The 17,557-nt window shown below is 44.0% G+C and overlaps 1 protein-coding gene across 1 annotated transcript in view; it reads left to right on the plus strand.

Moving 5' to 3' along the window:
* Positions 1 to 4,579: 4,579 nt before the first annotated feature.
* Positions 4,580 to 17,557, plus strand: part of LOC308293680 (anoctamin-9-like) — a gene marked incomplete at both ends in the record, with an annotated part of 66,169 nt that continues 53,191 nt past the window's right edge. Inside the window, 7 exons of the mRNA XM_080736275.1 lie at positions 4,580 to 4,651; positions 8,875 to 8,940; positions 10,723 to 10,854; positions 12,077 to 12,213; positions 12,952 to 13,088; positions 13,191 to 13,261; positions 13,660 to 13,739. Of these exons, the coding sequence (XP_080592401.1) occupies positions 4,580 to 4,651; positions 8,875 to 8,940; positions 10,723 to 10,854; positions 12,077 to 12,213; positions 12,952 to 13,088; positions 13,191 to 13,261; positions 13,660 to 13,739 (695 nt within the window). The remainder of the gene's footprint in view (positions 4,652 to 8,874; positions 8,941 to 10,722; positions 10,855 to 12,076; positions 12,214 to 12,951; positions 13,089 to 13,190; positions 13,262 to 13,659; positions 13,740 to 17,557) is intronic.

A 17,557-nucleotide genomic window follows, 5' to 3' on the forward strand; every position in this document is an offset into this window, starting at 1 on the left:
AATAAACATTTTATTTATATTTCTACACATCAATTAACCATATATGCTACAATGCATCGCACAATTGCAAATAGGCCAAGTGAAAATAGCTGATCTACAGTACGAGTTCACAAAGCAGAATTCCTGCTACACCATCAACATGTGGAACGCCCTTCCACAAGCCCTAAAGGAGAGCAAATCCCTAGCCTCCTTCAAAATTGGTATGAAAAGTCACCTTCAGACAGCTGCTACCCGTGACTTGTAAATAGACTAAGCCCCCATGCCCCCCCCCCCCCCTTTTTCTTTTTTTCTGCCTTTGTATTTGATGTTATGCTTTTGAAACTGATATTATCCTAGATAAAGTACTATGTTCTATCCGTCTGTCTGTCTTTCAATGTTATATGAGATACTTAAAGTGTGGCTCCTGTGGAAATAAGCCTCGGCTTTCTAGGATCTCCTTTTAGTTGACCTTGTACCAGTGATTTGTACTGTCATGAAACTGTACTTTTTTCTATTGCAAACTTCTAATAAATTCTTCAATCAATCAATCAAAAAAAGCATCGTATTGACACACTGTGAGCTTGTAGATCAGGTAATTTAAGTGTCAAAGACAGCAACATCTTCATCGCAGCAGCTGTAAAAGTCTGTAGAGGAGAACCATGTTCAGCTTTTCCCTGCAGGTCTGTTTCAGCTTTAGATTTTAGATTTACTGTTTTCTTTTCTTTTTTTTCCCCCTTTTCCCCCTTTTCTTTACATATCTACTGCATAGTACTGTGTTCTATTTGTCTGTCATTCAATGTTATATGAGATACTTAAATGGTTTCCTGTTGAAATAAGCTTAGTCTTTTCATGGATCTCCTTTTAGTAGACCTTGTACCAGTGAACTGTACCGTCATGAATCTGTACATTTTCCTATGCAAACTTCTAATAAAGCCTTCAATCAATCAATCAATCAATCAATCAGGTTAATAGAAACCTTCAGAGATTAGAGATCTTTATACTGTATGCAAACAAATAAACTACAATTTACTATACCAGGAATAGTGTGGTTTTGGTTGTTACATTTTCTCATTAAAATAACACCACACACTAAAGTCATCTGCGAAGTGAAAAGCCAGGTCACAACATGAGGCAGAGACTGCATAGGAAGGTTAGCCTGATTTCAGACTCAGCGCTGGAGTCCGCTCAGAGAGTGGGCGGGTCTATGGTCTGGAGCCAGGCAATAGGAAGGTGGGACTTCCACCATGTGAATTTACCCATGTGAAGTTACACCTATTAAGAGTGAGTTAAGAGCTACTATAGGTTTGTTTCACCGGGGGATATTAAACAGACCTGCACCGCATGACGTAACTTCCTAAATTGCAGCACTTCCATTGTAATCAGCTGTCAGTCAAATCCTTTCCCGTTCCTCATTCACAGATCTGCTGATCATTACGTCACACACTCTCACCACAATCAGAGCTCACTCTCAGTAAGGGAGACTCCGGTTGCATCCACTATAGCTCACTATATTGTTCAGAAGCACACAACAGAGATTCCACAGAACATGCCAACTGAGATTTCCAGATTTCCTTATCCCGAGTAACTTCCTCCATTCCCTCAGGGAGTTTACAGAGGTGTTCCAAAGCCAGTTTGGAGATATAATCCTTCCATCTCCTAGTGGGACATGCATCGAAGGAAGGTGCTCGGGGGGCATCCGTACTAGATGCCCGAACCACCTATAAGCTGACTCAGTTTAGGTAAGTCAGCTTAGGAAAAATTATTCAACGCTCTGCAAATCTGGTTTATTGGCTACAAACTGTCAACTGAAGGAAATAAATAAATCATACATGAACAATCTAAATAGCTCGACAAAAGTAATATTTGTATATGTTCCAAATTCAATGCTAAATGCCACTTTCACTTTAAATGATTCAACTCTAAACCCTATAACGCCTAACATATCATATGATACACATAATTATCCAATGTGTTATCAGTGTAATCAATACTTGGGCCAAGAACCAGTTGTATCACATCTGACACATCCCCTGTTCCCCCTGGACCATACCATTTGCCCTGCAGGTATAGAGCCTCAGGTGGTATGACCCAAAATGGCTGCCTTCAACTAAACTAAACTAAACTAAACTAAACTAAACTAAACTAAACTAAACTAAACTAAACAGGGGGATGCACTATTACAAACAATAGTTTTTGAGCGGTGGTCACAACGCTCCTATACGTGGCCCTGTGTGTGGGTCTGTCTGTCTGTCTGTCTGTATGCGTGTCTGTATGTAGCCTACAGTACCTTTTGTGACCACACATGTTAAGGGAGGGGCGCTGTTGTTCAGGCCAGGCCAGACACCCACACACACACACACACACACACACACATACACACACACACACACACACACACACACACACACACACACACACACACACACACACACACACACACAATATATATATATATTTGTTTTGCTGTTGCGCAGCCTCCACGACCACCGCTCAGTTCACACGGGTGTGATTTTTTGAAGAAGTTCTGGTAAGTTTTCCTAGTAGGCTATGTCTTTACTAATATTTTGAAATAGGTGTTGCATAACTTGAATGAACTTATATTTGATACTACAGATATTGTATAGATGAGAGATGAAGCAGGGACCCCCACTACATATTGTATAGATGAGTGAGAGATGAAGCAGGGACACCCACTACATATTGTATAGATGAGAGATGAAGCAGGGACCCCCACTACATATTGTATCGATGAGAGATGAAGCAGGGACCCCCACCACTACATATTGTATAGATGAGAGATGAAGCAGGGACCCCCACTACATATTTCTTTCTTCTACAGGGTTAATTACACCTGAAAACCAAATCTGCAATGGCAAAGGGGCTTAAATAGTTGCATCAGATGTGCAACCTGGCCTGACTTGTTGACTGTGATTAGAGCAGTTAGAAACATGGCTTAGTCTAAGAAGGAATGGTCAGGAAAGTTCAGAGAAGAGATTATTGCTTTGAGCAGAGTTCACAAGTTCTAAGTCAAAGGTACAGTGGCTATTGATTGATTGATTGATTGATTGATTGATTGATTGATTGATTGATTGATTGATTGAAGACTTTATTAGAAGTTTGCATAGGAAAAGGTACAGTTTCATGACGGTACAGTTCACTGGTACAAGGTCAACTAAAAAGTGATCCTAGAAAAGCACTTGGCCTTTTTACACAGGAAACAGGAAAAAAAAATACATACAGTAGGTAAATACAGTAGGTAAATGCGAACGGCTGCCGCCTGAAAGTGTTTTTTCATGGCGATTTTAAAGGATGCTAGGGATCCACACTCCTTTAAGGCCTTTGGTAAGGTGTTCCACATTTTGGTGGTAAAGCAGAAGAACGAGTTTGACCCTTTGACTGACTTGACTCTGGGTTGAACGTGATCTGTGGCGCTGCCTCTGGTGTTGTAATTGTGGACATCGACATCCTTAAGGTTTTTAAAGTAGTTTGTCAGGTACATGGGTATCGTAGTGGTGTAGTGTATCTTGTACACCAGGCCGTTGCTGTACTCTGTCATCTACTCTGAGCCCCCCACTCTTAACTGGTGAGTAGCGGTTACACTAATAAACCAAATAATTTTCAGAGGGGTTTGAGTAATTTCGAGCACAACGGTTACTTCCAGGATGCTGACATAACTCTGGTGGAAGGGGCTCTTAGGTCTCCCTCTGGGTTTAGGGTCCCATGAGACATGTTCTGTTGTACTGCTCTGCATGTTTCTTCACCATACTGTCCATGTATGGGGTTATCTTTGTGCCATAATTAATTTGTATTCGTACTTTTCCTTTTTTTTACTCGTAAACATTTTTACCAAAAAAAATTACACGTAAACAAATTAATTTGAAAAATATATCCGTAAAAAAAAAAAAGTACGAATGTTTTTTTGGAAGCTGCAGTGATTATTATGCCAAAACAAAAAAAAAAAAGCCAAAATACGAATATTTTCTTACTGTTTTACGAGTTGTTTTTTTGGTTACTTCATCACGAATGCTTTCATCATCTGCACGACTACGAATATCAGTCAGCAGTTAGGAAACTGCCAAAAATCACATGATCGACAGAGAGCCAATGATGTGAGGCCTGTCCCACTAGCCAATCAAAAGGCTCCGGAGTTGGCATGGCAACCAGCTGTTGCCATGTCTTGTAAAAGTGAGTACTCTGGGCTTTCTTATCCATAATTTTAGCTAATTCCATCACCAGTCCCTATGGAAGTCTAAATGCTCAAAAAAGAATACATAAATACTACAATGAAATGAAATAAAATAAATAACAAAATGATATAAATAAAAAATACATAGTTCTATAGATCTAGCATATGTTTTCAGATCTATATGCCCATCCCCATGTTCTATTAATAGATCTATGGAGTCATCATATGTTATATTGTACTTATTTTAAATAAAGGGGCCTCGGCATCGGCCGAGGGACCCCCCGGGGACCCCCTGGAGCTCCGGGGACCCCCGCGGACCCCCTGGCGCTGCCGCAAAGGGGCTCCGAAGGGGCCCAAAAATAGGAGCGGCACTTTCATGGGAAATTCGGGACTTTGACCGTGCGGATCCCCTCCATGGGAGCCGGCCCCTCCATGGGAGCCGGCCGCGGCGGAGCGCCACCTGGTGGCCGAACGCCGGTACTGCAGGTGGGTAAAAAAGGCCATAACTCTGCCCCCGAGCCACCGGGAGAGACGGGGCCGGCTGCGGGGGGGTCCCCGAGGGGTCCCCCACCCCGGGGTACCCCCGCGTTTCCCCGCGCCCCCCGAAAAAAATAGGCTGAAATACCCAAAAGTTGCCGATCTACGAGCTCCGGCTCCACTCCGCGGTCCTTGCCGGGGGTCCCCGGACCCCCGCATCTCGGAGGGGGTCCCCGGCCGCCCGCCCTGAGCGCCCTGGCCCCTCTGCACCGCCCGGGGGCCCCCCTGGGCCCGAAACAATGCCAAAAAATATTATGGAAAATATGGAATATAACACATCTACAAGCTCAAAACGTGTCGCGGATACGAGGCATTGGGCGCGTGGGTACCTGGCTCGAGCGCGAGGCCCGCACAGCGGTTGAGCTGCGGTCTTTTCAGTTTTCAAGCTTGGGGAGCTACTACAAGATGGTGTTTTTTGGCGTTGTTTCGGGCCCAGGGGGGCCCCCGGGCGGTGCGGCGGGGCCAGGGCGCTCAGGGCCCCCTCCGAGATGCGGGGGTCCGGGGACCCCCGGCAGGGCCCGCGGAGTGGAGCCGGAGCTCGTAGATCGGCAACTTTTGGGTATTTCAGCCTATTTTTTTCGGGGGGCGCGGGGAAACGCGGGGGTTCCCCGGGGTGGGGGACCCCTCGGGGACCCCCCCGCAGCCGGCCCCGTCTCTCCCGGTGGCTCGGGGGCAGAGTTATGGCCTTTTTTACCCGCCTGCAGTACCGGCGTTCGGCCACCAGCTCCGCCACGGCCGGCTCCGGGGCCCCGAGCCGGACGTGTGGGTACCGGTCCCGTCTCGAACGGTCACTCCTAGCCCGAGTTATGGGTTTTTATGTGCGCTGCAGTACCGGGGGGGCCGCCACCAGGCCGCGCTGTCACGTTTGCCCCGTCCCGTCACCCATGGAGGGGGTCCGCACGGTCAAAGTCCCGAATTTCCCATGAAAGTGCCCTCCTATTTTTGGGCCCCTTCGGAGCCCCTTTGCGGCGGCGCCAGGGGGTCCGCGGAGGTCCCCGGAGCTCCAGGGGGTCCCCGGGGGGTCCCTCGGCCGATGCCGAGGCCCCTTTATTTAAAATAAGTACAATATAACATATGATGACTCCATAGATCTATTAATAGAACATGGGGATGGGCATATAGATCTGAAAACATATGGATGACTCCCTAGATCTATAGAACTATGTATTTTTTATTTATATCATTTTGTTATTTATTTTATTTCATTTCATTGTAGTATTTATGTATTATTTTTTGAGCATTTAGACTTCCATAGGGACTGGTGATGGAATTAGCTAAAATTATGGATAAGAAAGCCCAGAGTACTCACTTTTACAAGACATGGCAACAGCTGGTTGCCATGCCAACTCCGGAGCCTTTTGATTGGCTAGTGGGACAGGCCTCACATCATTGGCTCTCTGTCGATCATGTGATTTTTGGCAGTTTCCTAACTGCTGACTGAGATTCGTAGTCGTGCAGATGATGAAAGCATTCGTGATGAAGTAACCAAAAAAACAACTCGTAAAACAGTAAGAAAATATTCGTATTTTGGCTTGTTTTTTTAGTTTTGGCATAATAATCACTGCAGCTTCCAAAAAAACATTCGTACTTTTTTTTTTTACGGATATATTTTTAAAATTAATTTGTTTACGTGTAATTTTTTTGGTAAAAATGTTTACGAGTAAAAAAAAGGAAAAGTACGAATACGAATTAATTATGGCACAAAGATAACCCCATATCCATGCCTAACAGAAACAAACTTTACAGTATTACCCGTATTGCTTCCAAGATCATTGGACTTCCCACACCCACACTGTCTGATATGAACGATAAGGCCATTACACGCTTAGCACTCTCAATAACAAGTGACACTGACCATCCTCTGCATCGCCACTTTGACCTAATGCCATCTGGGCGAAGATACAGAACCTTGGCGTGGCAAAAAGTTCGGTTTAAAAGGAGTTTTGTCCCCTCAGCCATTGCTGCACTTAACAATCTGCTAAACAATCGCCCCCGTCGCTAAGAGGGTCTTTTTCTGTGTACAGTGGGGTACTGATGACTTGTCTATGTGATATGTTGTGTTGTCTTTTTGGCTATGTGTTACATGTTGTTTCTTGTTTGAACAGACTGTGAAGACAAATTTCCCTCCGGGGACAATAAAGATTATTATTATTATTATGTTTGTCAGGACATGTTTAAACAGCTTCTAATGTCATTCACTCTGCAGGCTGGTGGAGTCAGAGCTACAAGCTGCTGGAGTCTGACTGTCAACTGTATGGAGGAAGGAGGTCGCCTCTGGATTTAACATCTGTGTGCACGTGTAACATCTTGTGTGTCTCCACAATGAGTTGTCAGGTAGGTCACAGATAATGTTTTTTGTAAAGCTAGCCTAGCCTACATGTTTTGACTTTATTATACCGTAGCTTCCCACTTAAAGTTGTACTATGTAACTTTTTTTATAAAACAAATCTTAAAATTCTCCTAACTATTAAATCACAAAAGTTTTAGAAGATCCGCGCCGTGAATTTCAGCCTGTAAAGCCTTCTCTGTATGTAAACTGAGATCCTTGCCGTGGACCGGATCTCGCGCGAAAATTGCGTCATCACACTACCGGCCAATCACAGCGAGGGTTATACAACTGCCGGCCAATCACAGCGCATCTTGAAGTGGGGTCGCTATGGCAGCCATATTTGTTGTCGCCCGTTTGTACCATCCCTTCTCTAGGTAATTTCGCCTACCAGGCAGGGTGAAGGAGTCCGTATCTCTGGAATTACTGAACGCACAGGAACAAGGGACCCCTTAAAAGATAGATCTCAGCGAGGTGGAGGCAGACGCGGGGGTCTGAAGGTACGAAAAACGTCCGAAAGACGCGGACGCGACCGCGGTTTGCTATAGGGCTAATGACCACTAGTTGGGCATCTTACACAGTATGGCTTTAACTATAGGCTTGGATCGAGATATATTTTATCTACACTGACTTTTACTTTTGTATACCATAGACAGGCAGTGGTGGAGAAAGTACACACATCTTTAAAAGTTCCATTTGTACACTCTCAGAGTTACAGACCTGTAAGGGCCCATTTGGTTCCATTTGTACACTCTCAGAGTTACAGAATAGACACTAGCCACCTGCACTAGGTCTAAGTGAGTTAACTGTATCTCAATAAATATGAGTGCTGTATGAATGTACAATTATGCATCACTCGTGAATATGCATGAACAATAATCTATCGCCTATGAATGTCTGTCAACAGTGAATATGAGACTGATATGATGAGATAATACATACAGTACAGTCATTCAACAGTGAATATAATTAATATATTGAAACTCTGAAGCCTGTTAAAAAGAAAACAGTGAAAGTAATTTCAGATCTAGGAGCATTGTGAGGCTGAGCGATTGTACAGTATGGTCTGTCGGGTGGAAACCGTGTTATGTCCACAATCAGGGACGTGCTGCCCATTGGGAAAAGCGGCACAACTCCCGAACGGCCAGTTCATTCCCGGCCGGTCCAGGCCGGCCATTAGGAAAAAAATAAAAATAAAATGTCGGCCTTCGTTCCATTTTGGGGGCTGGGCGGCCAACAAAGTAAATCGTCACTGTTGGGCAGAAACCTCGTATCTCCAAGTTTCAAATTTGTAGATTTTTTCACAAAGCAAAGCCCTGCTTCATCATATAAGGCCGTCGCACAAAAGTAGTGAAAACAGCAGATCTATTGTAGATCGGCTGCTTTCACTAGTTTAAAACTAGTTTAAATCATTTTTAAATAATAAATACAAAACAAACGGTTTTGGACATACAAGGTTTCCACCCGACAACGACGAAATATAACTCATGTAATTGGCCCACTGGCTTGTCACTTGTCATGATCTGCAAATCTTTGAGTAGCAGCAGCGCTATAGAGAGAGATCTATCTCTATAGCGCGCAATGAGGGCCCCTCCAACTATTTTTCCCGGGCTGAATCAGGGGCCCAGCATGTCCCTGTCCACAATGTCTTTTACTTTTCAGGATGCAAATTCAAAAGCATCAAATCTAAAAGCTCCAAGCTTGTTTGGAGCTTGTGGATCAGTTGCTACTTTTGATGCCTTAAAATGTGTAAATGTACCATCAGAGCAGAAGTGCTGGTGACACTTTGACATGCTGCCTTAGTGCCTTTATAATGACTCCATTATTCTGTTGTCTTGACTTGTAGTCCAGCATTGAACTGGAAGAAGTGGCCAGAGAAAAGGGGTCTGACCAGTCAACACTTCCTTCTGTGGTAAGAAAAGAAAAAGAAAAGAAAAAAAACTAACGTCTCTATCTCTCCATGCTGCTGACTCAGCTAGAAAGCAATGCAAAGAATGCTCTGTTCTGTCACGTTGAGTGATTGATTAGTGTGGGGCAGAGCCTTGTAAAGATAGTTCTGCCAATGCGAGGTCAGAAACAGCGCCGGTCACGTAGTTCATGTACGGTAACTCTAAATGTCACTTTTCCCTCATAGACTCCAATGCATTCTTTAAACTTCCGGTCCGCGCTTTGTCATTATTTGCCAATAGATGTGTATGTGGAAGATCTGGCCCCATGAAGTAAACAGAGTTGGTTCGACTCTCTCTGAATACAAGGCTCTGGTGTGGGGTCGTACAGTGGTGGGGAAAAAAAAATACTTGCATTTCTTACTTAAACGTAAAAGTAGCGGTACTGCAACGTAGAAATAGTCTGTTAGAAATGTAGAAATAGAACGTAGTCTGAGTCTGTTGCAAGTAGAAGTCCGAAATTCAAAATGTAAAAGTATTGGCATCAAAATGTTCTTAAAGTGTTCCAAAAGTAGAAAGTACTCACTTGGCAGAATATATTTCACACATTCTCAAATGTTTAAATTCTTTTGAAAAAATCTTTTGAAAATAGCAGATCTACAAGCTCACAACGCGCCACAACGCAACACATTGTGAGCTTGTAGATTGGTTGTTTTCAAATGGCTGAAATGTGTATATATAGCAGTGGTGGAAAAAGTACTCACATTCGTTACCTAAGTAAAAGTATCAATACTGCAATGTAGATGTACTCTGTTACAAGTAAAAGTCCGGAATTCAAAATGTACTTTAGTAAAAGTATGAAAGTGTTGGCATCAAAATGTACTTAAAGTACTAAAAGTAAAGGTACAAAAATCTACATGCTCACAACGCGTCGTGATGCGATGCGCTGTGAGCTTGTAGATCAGCTATTTTCAAATAGCCAAGGTATACAATAGAGCTAAAGTGGTTTATGTACTGTATGTTTTAAAATATTATAATTTATATCAACAAATTAACTAGTAACTATAGTTTTTAAATAAATGTAGTGGAGTAAAAGTGCAATATTTGGATCCCAGACGTAGTGGAATAGAAGTAAAAGTATTGTAAATTGGAAATACTCAAGTAAAGTACAAATACCTCAAAACTGTACTTAAGTACAGTACTTAAGTAAAAGTAATTAGGTAGTTACTTTACACCACTCTTATCCATGGCTTTCCAACGCCCCATTGCGTAGACGTTGTACCGAGCTTCCGGTGCCGCAGCCGAGTGTGATTTACAAGCTCACAACAGGCTGCATCTGCGATGCGACGTGATCTTGTCTGCTGTTAAACCGGAAGTGTGGTCCAAATAATCTCCAGTAAACTCCCGCGGAAAGAGGTGGATAGGGCTGAATTGGTTAATGTATGTTTTGAACGTTTTTTGTTACCACTGCACTCTAACTTATGGGTAATGCATCGTGGCAAGAGTTGCTTTTCTTTTCCTTTCATTGCATCTCAGGATGAGAAACAGACATTTCGGATGTCCAGCTAAGCTATACACTGAAGTCTGGATAGCTGAAACGTCTGTTTCTCCAAACTAACTAGCAACTAACGTTTTCAAATAATTATAGTGGAGTAAAAAGTCTCTGAGATGTAGTTGTGGAGTAGAAAAGTACAAGCGCTGTTCTTGAGTTACGTAGTTACTTTACACCACAGACAGGATATGTGACTATACAGTATACGACCCGTCATGTGAGTGACTGATTACTTTAGAGATATGTTGTGAAACAGGAACAGTTGTCCGATGACTACATCCTGGTGGCCAAGCTCAGTGATCCTCAGGGAGCTGACCACCTGAAGAAGCAGAAAGCGAAGCAGAAAGCCTTCATCCAGGAACTGGAAGCAAAGGGCCTGACAGTCACAGTAAGTTCACAACGTCAGTCACACTACCAGTTAGGGGAAGCTTTTAACTAAAGCAGCGTTTCCCAAAGGGGGTGCCGTGACGCCCGTCCTGAGGTGCCTCACAATAATGTTTACAGGTGTAACAAAGTGGGTGAAATTAATTATGCCGTTTCAAGAAAGGAGGAAAGAAATGGAGAAAGACAGGAACAAAGGTGTCAGATCTGAGGTCAATATGAGCGGTGTGAAACCTTTATTTATTCTCGAAAAGAGCATTGAGTTTCACCTTCCTTTGCAATTCGCTGGCAGGTGAGTCTCTAGGATACAACAGTACGTCCTCCCGGTGGGGGCTCCTCACTGGCAGGTGAGTCACTAGGATACAACAGTACGTCTTCCAGGTGGTGGCTCCTCACTGGCAGGTGAGTCACTAGGATACAACAGTACGTCCTCCCGGTGGGGGCTCCTCACTGGCAGGTGGGTCACTAGGATACAACAGTACGTCCTCCCGGTGGGGGCTCCTCACTGGCAGGTGAGTCACTAGGATACAACAGTACGTCCTCCCGGTGGGGGCTCCTCACTGGCAGGTGAGTCTCTAGGATACAACAGTACGTCCTCCAGGTGGGGCTCCTCACTGGCAGGTGAGTCTCTAGGATACAACAGTACGTCCTCCCGGTGGGGGCTCCTCACTGGCAGGTGAGTCTCTAGGATACAACATTACAGTCCTCCCGGTGGGGGCTCCTCACTGGCAGGTGAGCCTCTAGGATACAACAGTACGTCCTCCCGGTGGGGGCTCCTCACTGGCAGGGGAGTCACTAGGATACAATAGTATGTCCTCCCGGTGGGGGCTCCTCACTGGAAGGTGAGCCTCTAGGATACAACAGTACGTCCTCCCGGTGGGGGCTCCTCACTGGAAGGTGAGCCTCTAGGATACAATAGTATGTCCTCCCGGTGGGGGCTCCTCACTGGCAGGTGAGTCACTAGGATACAACAGTACGTCCTCCCGGTGGGGACTCCTCACTGGCAGGTGAGTCACTAGGATACAACAGTACGTCCTCCCGGTGGGGACTCCTCACTGGCAGGTGAGCCTCTAGGATACAACAGCAGTGACAAGGAGGAATTCATTGGCATTATGACAAAATTGAGGAGAAAAAAGGGTCAAAAAGAAAGAAGAGGATTCATAAGTTCATAATAGTTCTTAGACCATTTTTACACCAATTTTAATAACCTCCGTCTCGTTCTCCCTTAGAAAAAAGACGCCAACAACGGCATCGTTTTCTACGGGATTCGGTTACCCGATATGCTCTTTGAGAGGTACAAGCACCTTCTGAAGGTGTCTGACGCCTGTAACTCCAGCTGTGGCCCCGAAATCGACCTCACCACCAGGTAAATACACAACATCATCAAAGCTCTTAATCCAGAGTGATTTTCAATAAGCAATAAGCATCAGTATGTCAACATCAATACATCAAATGGAAAGAAATGGTAGGCTAATTTCAGAAAAATAGATAAAGCACTTATTCAGTAAAAACCATAAACAAATTATAACAGACAATTTTTGAGCGGTGGTAAACCGCTCCATAGAGTGGCTGTGCATGTGTCTGTAGCCTTTTTCCTCAGCGTTTTGCCATAGCAAAACGTGTGTACGTAGCATCATGTTTGTCTAGTGATGTCATCATCGTGTGTCTGTTGCCTTTTTCCTCAGCGTTTTGCCATAGCAAAACGTGTGTGTGTGTAGCAAAGCCTGTACATCCTAGACTCAAATCCCAGTCCGAAGACGTTATGCAAGCATGACCACCGCTCACTTCACATTGGGTGTGATTTTTAAAAACACAATGAGAGCCAACCCAGGACAAACTTATGTGGGAGCCAACCCAGAACAATCTGACACAATGTGCCAAAGTCATACAGTACGTCATCTCCATATTTGGATAAACATTTTGTCCACATTTTGTCCAACTTAAACAACCAACCGCAACTCGAATCACACTTGCAAATGGATTCCTTCCAGTGTGAATTCCGTCCTGCGCAAGGTCGCTTTTTGCCCTTAGGCATCTTACTGGTAATAATAATGAGTTATTGGGTGTCTTACTGGTAATAATAATGAGTTATATCTGTTTTCAGGATACGGATCGTTCACTACATCGCACATCACACCGACATCTGGACAAACGTCAAGGGCGAGATCGTCACGAAGAACGACAAGGACGAGTTCGTCACGAAGAACGACGCAGGCGAGTTTGTCACGACGAACAACGCAGGTGAGATCGTCAACATGTTTTAATTAACATTTAATTAGAACTCATTACAGTCAGTTAGGCTCTGTGATCCGACTCTCACCTGTCAATCAATCAATCAATCAGGAGTCCATCAACTGAACCTCCGGGATCTGATAAAGAAGAAAGTTTTTGATGCAAAGTTCTGCCTACATGAGGTGAGTTCTACTGTGTGTGTGTGTGTGTGTGTGTGTGTGTGTGTGTGTGTGTGTGTGTGTGTGTGTGTGTGTGTGTGTGTGTGTGTGTGTGTGTGTGTGTGTGCGCAGCATGAGCGTGTGCGTTTGTGAGAGTGAGTGCGTGGTGTGTGTTACTTTACTTGTGAGGATCAGGGAAGGAAGTGAGGTGGTCAGTCATAGGAGAGACAACAGATGAGAAATGCAGAAACTTCTGGGTATAGCTATCACCCCAAGAACTGCACAAGATCCTTTTAATGTGCTGTGCTGTGCTGTGCTGTGCTGTGCTGTGCTGTGCTGTGCTGTGCTGTGCTGTAATGTGCTGTGCTGTGCTGTGCTGTGCTGTGCTGTGGCTGAACTGTTGCTCTCTGTTTGTGTTTCAGAAAGAGAAGCAGGAAGAGTTGAAGAAGCACTGGTCCCGATGGAACGCCATCCTAAAGAAACAACCTATCACCAAAATCAGGTTAGTACGCACACACGCACGCACAAACACACCCTGTCCATTAAGGCTGTTAACATTTCTCTTATATTGGTCTTAAAAATTGGCCAGAATTTCACGTATTTTCCCTTTCATATATGTTCATTTGACAGGGACAAGACTAGCACAGCATCCTTAAGACTTTACTTTACTTCAGTGGTTCTCAACAGATCATCGGCTGGCGTTGTGAGCATGTAGATTTGACCAATTTTTTATTAGTAATTTTAGAGGTATTAAAAAGTCCTTAAATTGTCACTTTAGAAATGTGCAGATACCCTCTGTACTCTCTCTCTTGGTCGTCCTCAGACGAGCTTCCATCGGAGTCTCCAATCCTTCCGGTCCTCCATACACCCGGCCAGCTCCAAAGAGCTTTCAGCTCCCGAATCCTTTTAAACGTTATGTTGGTTTGTTTACTGTTGAGTGAGAAAACAACATTAAGCAAACACTAGAAAAATATTGTTCCTTCGGAACAATTGTGGGCTCGCTTCAAGCCAGAAAACAATGGCTATAAAAGTACAAAATGTCAAGATCGCAGGCAGTGCTCTCTTTGACGTTACTGACGTCAAAGATTGGTCCATTTTGTTCCAAAAATGTGTTGTGCAAAAGTTGACCCGCTGGTGGCGCTATAACAGGCCAATGTAAGAAGGGTGGTATCTGTTCCTTGACCTATTGGGAATGTGCTTGCAAGATTGCACGCACATTGCAGGCTGTGTTCATGATTTGAGGTGTTTTTGGCCTTGGCCACTTTATCGCTGCTTGCGGCTATATTTATTATTATTATTATTATTTTTGTGTGTGTGCACTTCATAGGCATATTAGATCAAGGTCCTTAGATTGTGTGTAGAATGTTTCATGCAAATTGCTAAAAAAATCTTAACGGGTTTAAGCGTTTCACAAACTGCTCAAAATGATATAGCGCCCCCTTTGGCCAATTGGGGTAAGATTGGTTTTAGTGATATTTGGAATAACACTCTAGTCTACATCTTTGCCAAATGCCATGAATATGTTACTTTGCATACATGATTTAGAGGCAGAAGAATAATTTTCATAAAACTGCAATATTCATTGAATTTATTAAAAAAGCATGTTTCAATTTAAAAAAAATCCGATCTGACAGATCTTAAGATATTGGTCCAAAGTTCACGTAAAAAAAGTTTTGTGCACGTGGAGCGAAAATTCCAGAATAAAAGCGGGTTTACACGTTTTACAAACTGCTCAAAATGGCGGAAAATCGAAGGGCGGAGCTTACTTAACAAAGACACAGATGTCTTCCGCTCGAGTCAAAGCACGCGTGTAACAAGTTGCATGTCTTCAAACGAAACGAGGCATGACTTATGCCCGTTTAAAGTTTGAATTTTCAAACGCTTCGTATAGCGCCCCCCTTTGGCCGATTGGAATAAAATTGGTTTCAGTGATACTTTCACTAAAGCTGGCCATACACTAGCCGATAATCGGGCCCGACTGAATCGGGTAGAATTAAACACTACAGGATCATTTTTTCAGATTATTTGGGCAGAGAATCTAAACGGGCTCACACTAGCCGTTTTGAACAGTCGGGCGCACCGCACGCTACAGGATTCTATTCCGATTGAGTCGGGCCCAAACACAGCAATAATAAATAAATAATTGATATAATGAATACAAAACGTCACTGTTCCGAGAGCTTCGCCTTGCAACACGCGCGCAGACGCACATACAAACAAACACATTATGTTATCCACTCACAAACACACCATTGCCTCACGCAACGAAAAAAAAAAAAAAAAAAAAGCTTCAAATGATACTATGACTATGAGTTCACTTTGACGCGTTTCATGTTCATCCATGGATCAACTCTGATCGACTTTCCCCCTCTCTCTCCACTGCTAAAGTCAAGTGCTGCGCGCTGTCTGCTGGTGCTTCTCATGGTGCCTGCTTTATGATTAGTCGTATGACTGTGTTGCGCAGAGAACATATCAGATCTCCAAGATCAAACTGCGTCCCTCCGCGCCACATTGTAGGGTTTGTAGATCAGGCAGTGGGCGTGTAGGCCTACTTGCACTCGTGTGCTGTTCCCACTCCAGTCTGTGACTGACTGGTAGTGACTATTTCTGCTGATATAAAACAAACTCTCGACCATTGAGTCTTAATTCCCATCGCAAGCAATCATGATACAACCTGGGAGGATGGATGTGGATCATTATTGAAATTGAAATAATAAGCAGTGTATTTATGTGTATTGCTTTTTTTTGGGGGGGGGGACTAGTTTTCAGTCCCAAATATACTGTAATGCTTTAAAAAGGAAAGGCCTATTAGGCCTAGCCTATATCCATTATGTTTCTTTCATGTCCGCTCCAGGTTTATCATTGTCCGTTTTGATAAAGTCATTTTATTTTATAATAGTTAAGGTAACGTGCGCGCATATTTTCTAAACCTGCTGTCTGTTAAAATACGAAACGCCTGGCTATGCGGGGCGCGCTGTGCCCGGAGTAGCCAGGAGTTGTTAACCCAGCTGGTAGATCAAACAACGAGTTGTACCTATGGCCAATTGAAACTTGAAAGGAGTAGAGATTACATAACTGCACCGTGCACGGACCATCAGAGAAAGTGACTGACGTGGGGTGAGCTGCTGTTGTAGGCTGCTTCCACCACGGACGGTTCAAGTTCAAGACAGGCACGTGTCTGCTTTTACTTTAGTGGCCATGGCCTAGGCTTTCAATCATGATTTCCCCTGTCTTTAAATTATCGCGGTGTGGGCGGATGGATCAATCAAATATAATCATTAAAAAAAGATCCGAGGGCACGGAGATCCAAATCCAATGTCCCAGAGAGAGAGAGAGAGAGAGAGAGAGAGAGAGAGAGAGAGAGAGAGAGAGAGAGAGAGAGAGAGAAAGAGGACGGTTCTGTCTGGTCCATTTGAAGAACTGTAATCCAGCATTTTGAGGTGGAAACATGGAGAATGCACAGGTTTATCATACATTTGAGAGTGAGAACCATACGTTTAATGTAACTTAATTGGAGTTGGAGGAGGAGAGCAGAGCTGGAAAGTTATTAGCGAGTCCAGACTTGCACTAATTGGTTTGGCCTAGTTTTACGTCTTTTTGATTGATTGATTTCGTGTGTGTGTGTGTGTGTGTGTGTGTGTGTGTGTGTGTGTGTGTGTGTGTGTGTGTGTGTGTGTGTGGAGAGAGAAAAAGAGATAGCTCTGTCACTCAGATGCTCAGAGACTTGCGCGGCTGCTGTACCTTTTCAATCAGTCCCCTGCTGCTATTCCAGACCAGTACTGATCCAGGAAAATATCAAACATGTTTGAAAAGAGTCGGGCAACCCCCGATCGTCCTCCGAGCCACTCGGCTGGGCTCCGAGTGGATCTGTGAGACCTCACGCTAGACGACGTTCATGCCCGATTGTCGGGCCCGTTTCAGTCGGTGGCAGCCCGATTGTCGGGAGGGTAATTAAATAGCCCGATTATCGGCTAGTGTGCGGCCAGCTTAACCCTCCACATCTTTGCCAAATGCCATGAACGTGTAACTTTGCATGTATGATTTAGAGGCCGAAGAATAATTTGCATAAAACCGCAATATTGATTGAATTATTAAAAAGTTATATTTCACTTTAAAAGAAATCCGACCAGACAGTTTGACCGTATTGGTCCAAAGTTCATGTGAAAAAAGTTTTGTGCGCGTAATGCAAAAATCCCAGGAGGAGATCGATTTTTACTGTTTTTCATATAATTCCAAATTGTGGGGGATCTAAAGGTCAGAGGTCAAAAGTCAGAGCGTAAAAGTTGTTCGGCATGAGGAGACGCATATGTGTATACGGGT

Source organism: Nannobrachium achirus (assembly GCF_963921795.1).
Source record: "Nannobrachium achirus genome assembly, chromosome: 11".
Taxonomy (NCBI): Eukaryota; Metazoa; Chordata; class Actinopteri; order Myctophiformes; family Myctophidae; genus Nannobrachium; species Nannobrachium achirus.